Raw genomic sequence first — 13,856 nt, forward strand, 5'->3', positions numbered from 1 at the left:
GATCTGGCGGTAATAGAAAAATTAATGATTTATGGCGGAAAAACATTCAACTGGATTGAATGCATAAAGAAGCTTTTGATCTTTTTACAGTTGAAATGATTGGACTTTATTTATAAATTCTACTCTTTTTTGTCTTTTTCAGTAGAGTGTTTCAATTCTTTTGCCTTTTCAACACTATCTGCAATGCGCTCCTTGGCTATTCTTGTTGCCTCCCCAGCAACAGTTGTGATGATACGTTCAAGGGGACCCCATAAATTCAAGGCAAAAATAACGTAGCCAAAGGTTATGAGAAGCACAAAAAGTATTAAGTAGATGGGATTTCTGATGATGGCCATGAATTCATTCCAGCCCAAGAAGACCATAGCAGCAATAGCCCAACTAGGGATTTTGGCAGTTGTGGATACAATTGAACGTTTTGCTTCCAAATAAAAGGCGTCACATTCACGTTTGAATCTGTTAGATATATCAATCTGCTTGGCCTCACTGAGCACTGTGAGGGATTGATCAAAGTCAAAGTCCTATATGAGCCTAGATGTAAGGAAAAGTATTGATATAATCTTATAACGCAACTCACCTCTGTAGACTCGATCTCTAAATCTTCTTCTTCTTTCAAATCAATTTTAGAGAATAATTTTATAAGTTTTAAGGTCTAGCAGATAGATACAGTTGGTAAACAAAAGCTTTAAACAAAATATTTCTTACATCATCTTTAGCGCGTTTAAAATGAGCATCAATATCATCTTGAGGTTTCCATACACGAGGAAGACCTTGTTCATCGTATCTAAACTTCTCTTCAAAGCTATACAAATTCCAAGTATTAATAATTTAAATAATAGCATCTTAAGGTATCCATTACTTTGAACGAAGTTTTAATAGCAGCATTGTATCAGCTAGTTCTTCGTCAATCTTTTTGCGAAGAATAATCCAACTTTGTAACTTATGATCTTTGATGGAATCTCCTAACTCTTCTTCACTAGAATTAAAGCCTTAAAAGGATAGGTAAATAAAATGATCGTGTTGTTTACAATAATCCTACTTTTAGCAATTCTTTCTAGTGTAGTCTGACCATTCTCTGCTGCTTTCTTGTAAAATTCGATTATTTTATGCCATACATCAGGAGTTGCGTGATTTAATGTCAAGGCAACAGGTTCAGACAATTCATTTTCCACTTGTTTCTAAAAAAAGTAATGTTATAGTCGAGAGATTGCAAGCAAACTTTCTTCTTTTACTGTCAATGATTTAGTCATTTTCTTAAGCTCTTCAGCACGAGCAGTGTTGGACACTTCATTAAATTCTTCTTCAAGTATACTTAATTCATTTGTATATGACCAGTCAGTGTCAGGCAATATGATAGCTATACACAACGAAGGAGATTACATTTGAATCAAACAAGCGTCTTTTTTTTTTTTTTTTTTTTATACCTTTTGCGCCAGTTAAAAAGTAATCTCTTGCGCTACCTTGACAGTCTTCGACTGCTCCAGCAAAGACATAATTTGGCTTCTTTAATTCAGCTTTTAAATTCTCATTGAACATAGTAATTGCCTTCTTGTGAAGATTTTTCAATTGACCAACAAACAGAACGCTCAGTTGAGTGTTCAATTTTGCTAACAAATCCAATCTCTTCTTTTGGTAAACTCCCTGATGATATCTTGAAGCGTTTTTATCAAATGAGTTGAGTGCTTCTTGACGATATTGCTTCATCTTTTCACCGAGTTCATCAATTGTTTGGCCTTTTTCTAAAATAGGTTGCTTGAAAGGAGCCAATTGTGAAGAAAAGACCTCGATTGCAGCCTAAACAAAAAATTAGTAAAAGTATGTTAATTTCCTAAAGTTTCGGTTACATTTGATATCTCATCACATCTATATTGTGCTAACAATTCCTGCTGAGTTGGTAAGTCAAGGTCCTTGTTGGTCAAGATCTTGTCCCATATGCTGGAGGCATATATATGGTATCCATCAGCAGGAATGCGTTTATGATATTCAGGACGAAATACAAAATTAGGGTTGGTAGGATCATCGAATCTGTTTTACAAACATTAGAAATCTACTTAGAAATTATATTTATTGCGTACTATTTTCCAGGCTTACCTTTTACGAAGATTGGCTACTTCTTCATTAAATTTCTCGGGCAAAAGAATCTTGTGTGGTAATCCAGTATACATGAAATCAAAGTAATCATGAATCTTACAATCTTCAAGTCCTTCAGGCTATATAAAAAATAATTGAGAATCACACAAAATAATTTTCGCAAGTTGATATCAAACCTTTGATAGACCATCCCAGATCTTTTCCAAGTCTGCTTGAAACGTCTTTGCTAGACTGTCCAAGGGAGCTGAACCAACATGATCTCTGATAACAATAAATAACAATGTCTTTTCCTTACTAGAAGCAAATAGGGCAAAGTGAGTTTTACTAACCAATGTACAGACCATGTCACTTACTTGCTCTGATTTTGAAATAATTGCAAATTCACTTCAAATACAGTCTTCAAAAGGCCCATATTAGCGCCTTGATAAAGACCAACTTGATGCTCCCAAATATTCAAAATGATAACTTCACTTGTAGCCATAGAAAACAAGGCAGATTTACGTTCAAAGTCTTGATCCTCTCCACGCTCACGACCATCTGTACCTTCAACGTCCATCACAAGCACATGCATGCCTCTTCCACGTGACATCCAGATACCCTTAGTGGTTTGACTTCTTTGGGTTTCGCTCATGACATCAAAAGAAGTACCAAATAAGCCGTTAAGCAACGTACCTAAAGAAAAGTATATTGTTCACAAGATTTGTTCAACTATAACTTTAAAATCTACTTACTTTTGCCTGTACTTTGTGATCCAAAAACAGCTACAACATTATATTTGAAACCAGCATCTTGTAAATCCCACTTTTCCAAGTAAGTTGGAAGTTCTTCACTGCAGACAGATTAAGATATGTTTGTGTATCGAGATGCTTTCTTACGTAAACTTTTGGTTCTCGTCAATAATTTGAAGGCGAGGAAGGACTTGAGTATCTTTATCCCAATCTGTAGTTGAAACAGATGAAATCTCTTCAATATTATTTTCACTCATTTTTTTAAAAAAAAAGGAAAAGCGCGAAAGAACTTGTTTTCCAATAAAATGAGTTTATTTTTTTATTTTTTTTTTCACGGGGAGGACAAAACATCATTTGACTTCAACCCTTTCCGATGACGTAGAACTCTCCTTTCTCTGTCTATACAAGTTGTAAAGTTTTTCTCAACAAAATACCCCTTCTTTCAAGGCACTTTACCTCTTACTTGCCCTCTTACCAAGGAAGATCATGAATGCACAATTTCGAGTCCCGAATCAGGAGAGACCCTCCTTCGACTGTATTCCATCGAAAATCTTGACAGTGGAATGGATTGGGTTCTCGGATGTTTCACAGTATTCGGATACAGAACTGATATTTTTTTTTTATTATTGTGTTTTTCAGAAAGCCTCACCGATAAAATGATAAACACTCTGAGTTAAATTGATAAACGCTAAGAAACTTTTTTTTTATAAAAGATTCAAACCTTTCTCTCGTTCACATACTGCTAAAGTCAAGTAAAATTGTATGAAAAGGGGACATTGAGATATATTTTTTCTTTAAATCTACTGACACTACCGCTCTCTGTTTCTTATTCTTGATAAATATACGAGGAATTTGTGTGGATATGCTCCAACTTCGGGTAACATTGCCTAGTAAACTTAATCAATCAACATACAAAGAAAACAACAGTGATATTGTTGTTTACCGTGACCATGAAGGGAATGTATTTTCAGATTTCTAATGTATTAAAAGCGGTCTCGTTGTAATTCTAGACCAAAGTTCGCATCATGACTAGCATGCCAAATATTGCCTTTAGTGGTCAAAATTGATCTTGTTGTTATCGTTACTGCTAGAAGAAACTTTAGTCAGTAAAATCTCCAGATCAGAAAAAACATCCATACGAATCCGGCTATCATATCGGCCGTCTGTCATCCCTTTGTTCTTCAGATGCGTAGCCATTGACTCCAATTCGGACTCTCCTGGCAAAAACATAACGTTGTATCACTTGCTTCTCAGATATCGTATACAACTTTAATAGTTATGTCGAATAGATAGGAGCATTAGCACAACTCAGATTTTGATAGCATCTCTTTTCCATAACTATCGTAGATTTCTTGTTGGCTCATTAACGTTATCATCAAAAAAAAAATTAGCATAATTATGCTGCTTCGTTATTTTCCTTGTTTATATTTACAAGATCTCCGCGATATCAGTGAGTAGCTTAACTTAATGATCAAACTTTAGTACTTCACCGTGATGCTACGCAGGTTTTCTATCTTGACTGCTATACCATTTCGAGATGTCCAATGGTGGAATTAATCATGACTTTAGGTAAAGTATTAGTAGATATGCACTATCTTTACAAATGTTATGGCTTTGTTGAAAATGCACGGACAAACATACTGAATTTTGATGCAGTGAAGTTCATTATTGAGCTTCGAATAAAGATCCGAGGGCAAACAGCTTCATCGGCGTACAGGTTTGCCACACCAGAATTTTGTAAAAGAAAAAAGGATGACTTTTCTCTTTGCTGGCAGTGTTTAGTTTACAGACATTCACACGTGGTAGAATCCCTATTCTTCAGCCTTTCTAACCCATCTTAAGTTTAGGTAAAGACAAAAGAAGAACTTCATTAAATACCATCGACAGTCTAGATTTTTTAAAATTTTACACAAAGACTGCAATGGAAAAGTAGTGAAGTTCTAATCGGCTGATTATAGAGCTATCATGTCTGGAAAAAGAAAAGACCCATTCAGACGAAATCCATTACACCAAAGAAATACTAGAGTCTATCGTAAGATGTTGCAAGATGAAACTAATTTTCATAAAGTTGAATAAATCTATTAGAAAGCAAAACTGGTTTCTGCTTGTTCACCGGGAATATGATAATCTAACGTACTACAAAGAAGACCAAGCTACAAAGTGTGACCATTATTACTAGCAGATCTGTAATTTTATCCGTAAGATTAAAATAGCATTGGTAATTGTATTTCTTGCGGCAGTTTCATTCTGATGCAAAAAAAAAAAAAAAAAAAAAAAAAAAAACAGGTAGCCAAATATACAATTGCAACTTTTGAAAACGAGTATGTCAGACATTGTGGGATTATTCTCAAACATGTCTAATATCAATAACACTTTCCAGTAATAAAAAAGTAATTTTTATTATAAATATTACACTTGTCTTTATCATCTAAATTACCCAATGTCTTACCTGAGTAGTATATAAAAGTTACTTATTTTATCTCATGTTTCCTTTGAAACGTATCCTGTTAAAAGTACACTGTTTGCTCTAGAATGAAGAATAAAAATGTTTTTTCGTTTATAATGATTTTATATAAAATGAATTTCCATCAGTGAACAGAGCCATTCATGTAAAGAAAACAAAAGCTTTCTTGCATTCATGATCTGTTGTCTAGATGAAAATAAGTTTTTCTTTGAGTACTGAGTGACTAAGGAGTACTATTAAAAAAGTACAGTTAGTTAAAGAGTCTCATTTGTGTAAAGAAAAAGAAGCCCCCTTGCAAAATTTTGGTTACTTTATATGAAAACCTATGTGACTGTCTTTGTAAACGAAAATTTTTTCATAGATCAAATGCAGCAGTAGACGTTCTCTTTGAATGTTTGACGTGTTTGATTGACTTTCTTATTGAATATAGCTTATAAAAGAACCGTTGTTCATGTAATCTTTATGAAACAAGTATAATAAACATCAGTATTCACCTTAAACTAAGATAATGCTTCTAATTTTGACTAGCATATATTGTGTTTTTTCCTATTCTATAGGCACTTTAATTATCAACTTGTGATGGCTTTTATAAAGACTAATCATTAAAATTGATCAACAGATCATAGTCTTATTAAATTTACTCTGTTAATCGCTTTCTTGATTATTTTATATTTATGGGCTTACAAAATAAAGCTATAGCCTGCTAAGAAATCTATTTCAACAGCAAAGAGATATTCATCACTGAAGGTATTCTAAATTCTGATTGACTGTAACATATAAGCCTGGAGCTCTCCATGATACATGAAATACAGCTTCTGTTAATGAGACAGATTAAAACCGAATTTACAAAGATAGAAAGAAATTGTGTTTTATAGAAAGTAATTAGTCTAATACCGTTCACAAAAGAAAAGAAGCAATGATCGTAATGATGAACCCCATGCATTGTTTGCTTCAACACAAAGGTAATAAAAATATCATTTTTCATTGCAAACTGAATCAAGCCTACCAAAAGAAAAATATGTAAAACATATTTTTAGTACAAGCTATCTTTACGTGCTGCGGTTGTTAGAAGAATTACATATAAAGCATATAACATGATCCAATATCGCACTGTTTATTTACAAAAAAAAAATGCAACCTATTCTAGTCAATCAAATAATTAGGTCAGATAGCAAGATAGCCTCAACCATAAGCCCATTAGGTTATTCTGACTGTGGTATGATTTTAATGTATGATAGTGTTAACTGAAAGATGAGAATAATGACCAGATACTGATGCTGTCAATAGCTTTATTTACTTCAATAATGTAGCAAAATCTAGTATAGAAGCAATGACTGTTCCTTGATAATTTTAAACAAGATTGCTTGTTCATAAAAGTAGTATCACAGCTGTGAAAGCCATGAAAAGACGAGAACATGTTGAAAAGCCGATATGGCTGCAAGTACTTTTGATTTTGGGAAGAAATGTTGCTGCGAGGTAAGGTTGAAGTAGCTAAAAACACTGAAAGATGTGCTATTTTAAAGATATAGCCATGCTCGGTTGGATAAAGTAATAAATTAAAAGAATGAAACTAATAGAGTATATGTTTACTCATGCTTTTTGTCTAAGGATTAGAATTGACCTTGACCATATGTTTTGGTATTATATTACCTAAAAGGAATACATCATCTAGCATTATCTCGCACTCAAGTTTTCTATACAGCTTCTAAGGTTGTTGGCTTTGTAAAGCTTTGGAACTATTGAACGTGCCACATATTATGAGTAAGAAATAGATGGCCAGTATACACTTTTCTTTAATTCTTACTTATCTATAGTTTAGGGCACATGCCACAATGCATTATGTAGATTTCAGCCATCTCGTAAACAATTTAAGTTGGCTTTTTTTTTTTTTTTTTTTTTTTTTTTTTTTTCATTCAACTCCTTCTTCTTAAATATTGAAATTAAACACCTTTCTATTTTATGTAAATAAAGGTATAATCTTCCCTTCCAGGAACTTTGATAAGTTCAAATAGCTGGATGAAACCCCCTCTCCCCTGTTTATAGTATGGTAATTTCAGATACAGGTTTTAAGGTCTCTATCTACAAAAGCGTTTTTCTTTTGAGTTCTGCTTCTATCAATTTCTGAATTTTTCTGAATTCGGCAAGACTTGAATTTTATTCTCTTTAAATTGCGCTGCTAAAGATAACTTATTCAATATCCGGTTTGGATTTGCGCTACGGATCAATAGTGCTCTTTTTAAACCAGACAGTTTCTATTCAGCTCTTGTCAATTTATGTATTTGGGTACCCAGGTAAAAAAAAAAAAAAAAAAAAAAAAAAAAAAAAAAAAAAAAAAAAAAAAAAAAAAAAAAGCCCTACGTTTACGGAAAAAAGGAAAATAGACTTACATGTTTAATGAACCAGATATTTTTAACATAAAAAGAATGAAAAAGGTACATGTTTTTCAAAAATTTGTGTAGCTTACTTTCTTTGCTTGTATAATCATTTGACTTTAGATCTTTAAAAGCAAGTTTTATGGTGGATATCGTCATTAGCTGAGAAATCACTCAGCACTAACAACAGACACTTTCAAATTGGGAATTGATTTTTGTCGGGATTTGATATACTCTTTTTCTTTCTACAAATATACCAACATGAGTGTAGAAGACAAACGACCATTGTTGACAGACAATGAGATATTACCTAATGCTCAACAACAACAGGCAACTGTTTCAGTTTCAAATGAACAAGTAACAGCTAATGTTACTGCAGAGAGCAGTAAGTGACACTCTTCCCCTTTAACAAAAACAGGGCTGAGCAAAAACGATACTAAGAGATTCCTACAAATAGCCACTACTATATTTGAAGCTGCACAAAGAGGGTCTTTTCAAACAATACGATACTTACTTGATAACAAATTAGCTACTGTTCACGATGTTGATGCACAAGGGGCAACACCACTTCATTATGCGACATTAGCAAATAACGACGTATGCTTAAAATATCTTATTGATAGAGGGGCCACTGTTGATGCACCCGGGGGTGATTTAAAAGCAACGCCTTTACATTGGGCTTGTCGGTAAGGAAAGAATGATAATAAAAAGGTCCGTGTGTAATTGAACAAAACATGTATATTAGACAAGGACGACTTGCTGCTGTTCATCGTTTAATAAGGGAAGGAGCTGACCCATCATTGAAAGATGGCCAAGGATTCAACGCGCTCCATTTAGCTGTTCATTCATCACAAGCTTTACTTGTATTGTACTTACTTTATCTGGATATGGATGTGGACGTTGCAGACAATGTCGGAGGACATACACCCTTGATGTGGGCAGCTTATCAAGGTCATGCACAATCGGTTGATTTGCTATTGAGATTTGGTGCCAACATTGCAATCACAGACCATGCACAACTTACACCGCTTCACTGGGCAGCAGTCAGAGGCAATAAGATGTGTATAAGAAAGCTATTGGAATATGGTGCTGATGTCAATGCAAAAGATCAAACAGGAAAGACGGTCATGGACTTTATACGTGAAAAGAAATTGGAAAAAATCTGGGAGAGAGCTGTTTTAGAATTGGATGTGTTTGCTGAAGGAAATCCTAGTCAGATATCACTTGTAGGGAAATACCCGGGTTCACATGGAAAACCTCTACCCAAGGTAATGAAAAAAAAGTACGTTTTTATGAGAAAAACGATTGAAAAAGAATAACGTTTTTAAATATATGTTACATACTATCTTTAGCGTACGGTCAATACGATAGCCTATGCAGTTCCTTTCTTGGTCATGGGCTTTGCATTAAAGTGCCTTGCCATGTTTCCTTGGTTTGGTGGGTTACCATTGGCCCTGCTGACATTTACTGCCATGCATATGGCAATGACAAAATACGTAGTTCAAATACCAAGCCATGATGCTCTTTGGAAGACACCTTATTTTTCAAGCATATTTCAGGCCTCTGCATTTTGGGTGATTGTTACTTGGATGCGAATCCTATTGCCTTGTAAGAATGCATCTTTTTCTTGTGTAAAGTATTAATATTTTTTTGTTATTATCACACAGCTACATCACAATTACTGTTTGCACATTTGATTTTTATTGTCACTTTTTTCACTGCCATGTTTGCCTTTTTCAAGGCTGTGTCATCTGATCCAGGGTTTATAAAGAACGACCTTTCTCGAGAAAAGCAGCGAATGATAGTAGAGGAATTAGCGAACGACAACTGCTTGGATATTCGACACTTTTGTCTTACATGCTTAATCAAGAAACCACTGAGATCAAAGCATTGTAAGATATGTAATCGTTGTGTTGCCAAATTTGATCAGTAAGGCTTTTTGCTGTTATGTAGGATATGCATACTAATATTATATGTAGCCATTGCCCTTGGATATTTAATTGTATTGGAGTAAAGAACCACAGGCCCTTTATGATTTATTTATTGAATATGATTATTGCCATCATTACCTTTACTGTGATATCCTTCAACTGTAAAGTAGTTTTTTATTAGAAATAGTTCTTGTTTTTTAATTGCTTCTTTAATAGATCTGTCAATGACTGCACCCATCTATGACCACGGACCAGAAAGTACATGTTTATTAGGATCAACAATATGTGGTTACTTTGACTATGATACCTGGACATTATCATTGACTATCTGGGTTGTATTTCAATTGACATGGTCCGTATTTTTACTTGGTGTTCAACTCTATCAAGTAGGCGTTGGCATAACAACCAATGAAAGTGCCAACATGAATCGATACTCCTACATGAATACAGACACAAGTCTTTTGTCCGTTGGTGGAGGGACAGCTGGTACAGATGGACCTTCTCTATCAGAAGAAAGCAGAGGTCACCATCATCAGCACGGGTCAAATTTCTGTCCTTGTTTACAACTTGTAGCTGGAGCACATGCGGTACACAAGGCCCGAAGAAGAACAAAAGCTGGCAACGTATTTGATCACGGATGTTGGAATAATTGTCTTGATTTCTGGACTGAACCCAATGCAATCAATTATCATGAACTTTACGATATACGACAATTAAGTAAACAAACAGGAGTGATGGAAGCATAGAATAATAAATTATTATTTTAATAATATTTTGGAGCATGTATAGAAGCCCAAGTAGAATGATCTGACTTAATTAAGGGAGGGCTTATTTCAATGGGTGGGGGTGTAGGTCTCCTTGGGGCTTTTAATATAGGTGATTCTTTTGCCCATTTACTATTTATTGCACCACTTTGAAAATGTTGTGCAAGAGGTTCACCATCGTCATCTATTAACATATCATGGTCTTCACGAATCTCGATGTATTCATCATCAATATCCATACCCTTTTCTGATTTAGTCATAGAGAGAACAAGATAAAGGTCTGGAGACTTACATGGTCCTCTTGGATTATTATTTCTTTTTTCATATTTATAGGCACTTTTTGACCTATTTGATTCAGAAATTCTTCCATTTTTGGCTTTGATTCTGCTGAAATAGAATCAATATCATGCACCATGACTTTTATACAAAGGTTTCTATCGTTGGATAACAAAGTTATTTTTTTTTGTGTCATGGATTGAAAATACATGCAACAATCTAATATTAAATCATCTCCTCTCAATCCATCATTCTTTACGCGCGAATCAGAGGTCAATTAGGCCACACCTTTTCTATATTATATTGGCTTACTTGCATGCTTTTTGAATTCATGGTTTCATGCAGTTTTTGTCCTCTTAAAGATTTGGTTTTGTTTCTTAGTTGATCTTCTATGAATTTCATGGCCTTTCTTGATAAAATTGGTAAATCTTTTTTGTCAGCTGAACTTTTAAGGAAACCCTGTAGAAATGTGTAAATATGGTGTGTTTAACATCTATCTTTTTAACCTTTAAACCATCTAATTCTCTAATGACAACCCAAGGTATCAATATTAATAAGTTACCGAGCCTTTCCTCTGCTATTGTTAATAAAGCTTGAAGGTAACCCAAATTTGATATAAGAAAGTTTGTGTCGACAACAGCAATTTGAGAAAAACTGTGGACATCTTTTTATGTTTTGTAAATAAGTCTTTTTTGCGGTTGATAATGTTGATATACCTTTATAATTGATATTAAATAAAGAAACGTCTAAAGTGACATCTTGGTGATGTGAACGAATAGATTCAATTTGTGCATTAACTTCGTTAATGAATTCAGGACCGTCAATGTCCATAATGTCAATTGTGTCAGCCATGCTGTCTATTTTATAGGCTGAAGAACACTCAAAAAAAAAAAAAAAAAAAAAAAAAAAAAAAAAAAAAAAAACCTTTATTTGTTTCTTTTTCCCAAAAAAAAAAAAAAAAAAGTAGGAACAATAATAATAATAATATACAACGAAATATAAGAAAAGATATGATGACAGAAAATAAAATAGAGTGTTTCATCCACACAAACAAAAATTACATAACACTATTAACTGATATAGAGTCCACACGACAATAAAGAATCTTCATTTGCTACTGTTGCATTTGGTTGATATCCACTGTTGTTCCAATACATGTTTGGGTTCACATAACCATTATTATATAAGTCTGGATAATCAATTGGATAACCAATGTTGGATGAGGATTGTTCGATAAAATGAACAAGACGTCTTGTTTCTTCATGATTTTGTATTAGTGCAAGTAATTCTTGTTTTAAATGATGCTGGAACCCTTTTAATGTATGTCTAAAGAATCTAGATGCCTGTTTACCCTCTGTAAAGTCAGAGCATTGGACCCACACAGGCGTAATCAGACTTGCTGTACTCGATTTTCTCTTTTTGTCACCTTCTTTTTCTTCTGTTTCTGAACTAACTGCAGTCGATTCCATGTAAAATAAAGGTGGTTCGCTTATATCAAAATGAACTTCGGCTAATCCATCATGTTCCCCACTGACATATTCAATACTACTCACTGCATCTTGAGTAACTTCCATTTTAAAGTGGCATCCACCATCAACAATATGCCATGCAAATGTACGTGTATCGGGACGATAGACACAGACAAGATCTGTTTCATTCATCCTGAGTCGATGCCAAGTACCAACAGTTAGTGTGGTTGTACTTAGGTATAAATCTTTAGGTTCTTTTTCTTCATCTTCTTCATCTTCTTCATTTATTGTAGCTGGTTTTTTCTCCTTGTTCTTGGACATGACTAAATTGGATGGGTTTATAGTCTCATTAACAGAATCTATAAAAGATATATTTAGTCTATTTGAAGGGGGAAGGGAGTGGATGATTATTTTACCAGGAGATGAAATCCAAACTTCTTCTACTTCAGAAGCGGCCTTTTTTGAATTTTTATTCATGACATCATTATTAGCAGTTGCTAAGACAACAGTTGGACCTGCATCAGGCACAGGTATCAAGGTGGGTATGGTAGATGATTTGAGCGAATGAATTGGACTTGGAGAAGGAGAAGGACCGTGTAAGTATTCAGGGAACTCCAAACCGATATCATTCAAATCATAAGGTGGCATGCTTTGTCTTGACATTTCTGCGGTATTAGGATAAAACATGACAGGAGGAGGAGTAAAGGTATTGTTGAGATGAGAAGGAGGTGGAGGAGGGGGCATAAACATTTGTTGACGGTGATAATGTTGTATAGCATCTACACTTTGAGCACGTGGCATATTATTAGCCATTCTACTGCCATGATGATTGACAGCTGTAGGATTAAAATAATAATTCAAAGGCTGTTGATGCTGTTGTTGTACACCATATGTTTGTTGCTGCTGTTGGTATTGGTAAAGTTGTGCACGAACAGAGGCTTGATGCATTTGCATCTGTGCTCTCTTTTGCATATGCTTTACTTTGGCTCTTCTATTTTGAAACCAGATTTGAATCGATCTTTCACTCATCTGAAGTTGCTCGGCTAATTGTTTTCTAAGTTTTGAATTTGGGCTGACATTAACTGCAAAAGTATCTTCTAACACTGATAATTGATCAGCAGTGGCCCTTGTTCTTTTACGAACTGGTTGACTGGATTGTGTAGTATTATTATTCGTATCTTCATTTGTTTCATTTTCATGAGTAGACCATGATTGATCGTTATCATTATTATTGTCGTTTAATAAAGAGGCCATTTAGTAAAGAAAGAAAGGGGTTTTAAAAGGAAAGGAAAAGAAAATAGTAAAAAAAAAAAAGTTTTATGTGAAAGTGAGGGTAAGGAAGAGGAAAAAAGGAAGGAAAAAAAAGTTAAAACCAATTTTAGAAAATAATTGGCCCTTCTTATCCCCGCTCCTTTTTTTTTCTTGTGTAGCAAAAGGTACAGATAAAAATAAAGCGGAGAAAAAAATAAGAATTCAAACAAGAGAATAGATAATAAATAGCTTACACAATCTGAGGAGAAATGAAAGGCTGTGAAAAACATATAAATATCACTTGTATAGACATCTAATCTATAGATTATAATATTAAAAGTTTAAGCGAGATATTATTATAATTATAGCTTACTATTATTGATTCTAAGAGAGAAAGTAGACAAGTTTATTAATTGGTTTACATGACGGATTATAGTTTTTTCATCCAATAAACTTGGGAATACTTTTCCCCCCGGAATTATTGTCAAATTTTTAAAAAAAAATTCGCACAAA

General features: G+C 34.0%; 5 protein-coding genes across 5 annotated transcripts; 2 read left to right on the forward strand and 3 right to left on the reverse strand.

Moving 5' to 3' along the window:
- Nucleotides 1–119: 119 nt before the first annotated feature.
- On the reverse strand, nucleotides 120–3,073 carry RO3G_10315 (uncharacterized protein; the record flags this gene model as incomplete). Its single annotated transcript, XM_067664900.1, has 13 exons — nucleotides 120–518; nucleotides 575–649; nucleotides 703–799; nucleotides 857–986; nucleotides 1,067–1,175; nucleotides 1,230–1,354; nucleotides 1,422–1,791; nucleotides 1,842–2,022; nucleotides 2,089–2,207; nucleotides 2,265–2,382; nucleotides 2,442–2,760; nucleotides 2,820–2,917; nucleotides 2,964–3,073. 13 exons carry the CDS (start codon nucleotides 3,071–3,073, stop codon nucleotides 120–122), a joined length of 2,250 nt encoding a protein of 749 aa, XP_067521001.1.
- Nucleotides 3,074–4,375: 1,302 nt separating this feature from the next.
- RO3G_10316 (uncharacterized protein) lies at nucleotides 4,376–4,657 on the forward strand (the record flags this gene model as incomplete). Its single annotated transcript, XM_067664901.1, has 2 exons — nucleotides 4,376–4,553; nucleotides 4,599–4,657. 2 exons carry the CDS (start codon nucleotides 4,376–4,378, stop codon nucleotides 4,655–4,657), a joined length of 237 nt encoding a protein of 78 aa, XP_067521002.1.
- A 3,256-nt stretch (nucleotides 4,658–7,913) lies between these two features.
- On the forward strand, nucleotides 7,914–10,329 carry RO3G_10317 (uncharacterized protein; the record flags this gene model as incomplete). Its single annotated transcript, XM_067664902.1, has 7 exons — nucleotides 7,914–8,037; nucleotides 8,182–8,338; nucleotides 8,398–8,920; nucleotides 9,005–9,260; nucleotides 9,320–9,581; nucleotides 9,632–9,744; nucleotides 9,800–10,329. The coding sequence occupies 7 exons, from the start codon at nucleotides 7,914–7,916 to the stop codon at nucleotides 10,327–10,329; spliced, it is 1,965 nt and encodes a 654-aa protein (XP_067521003.1).
- Nucleotides 10,330–10,483: 154 nt separating this feature from the next.
- RO3G_10318 (uncharacterized protein) lies at nucleotides 10,484–11,454 on the reverse strand (the record flags this gene model as incomplete). Its single annotated transcript, XM_067664903.1, has 6 exons — nucleotides 10,484–10,531; nucleotides 10,640–10,764; nucleotides 10,833–10,842; nucleotides 10,936–11,082; nucleotides 11,130–11,287; nucleotides 11,340–11,454. The coding sequence occupies 6 exons, from the start codon at nucleotides 11,452–11,454 to the stop codon at nucleotides 10,484–10,486; spliced, it is 603 nt and encodes a 200-aa protein (XP_067521004.1).
- Nucleotides 11,455–11,693: 239 nt separating this feature from the next.
- Nucleotides 11,694–13,346, reverse strand: RO3G_10319 (uncharacterized protein; the record flags this gene model as incomplete). Its single annotated transcript, XM_067664904.1, has 2 exons — nucleotides 11,694–12,451; nucleotides 12,509–13,346. The coding sequence occupies 2 exons, from the start codon at nucleotides 13,344–13,346 to the stop codon at nucleotides 11,694–11,696; spliced, it is 1,596 nt and encodes a 531-aa protein (XP_067521005.1).
- Between the last annotated feature and the right edge of the window lie 510 nt (nucleotides 13,347–13,856).

Source organism: Rhizopus delemar, genomic scaffold (assembly GCF_000149305.1).
Source record: "Rhizopus delemar RA 99-880 supercont3.8 genomic scaffold, whole genome shotgun sequence".
NCBI lineage: Eukaryota > Fungi > Mucoromycota > Mucoromycetes > Mucorales > Rhizopodaceae > Rhizopus > Rhizopus delemar.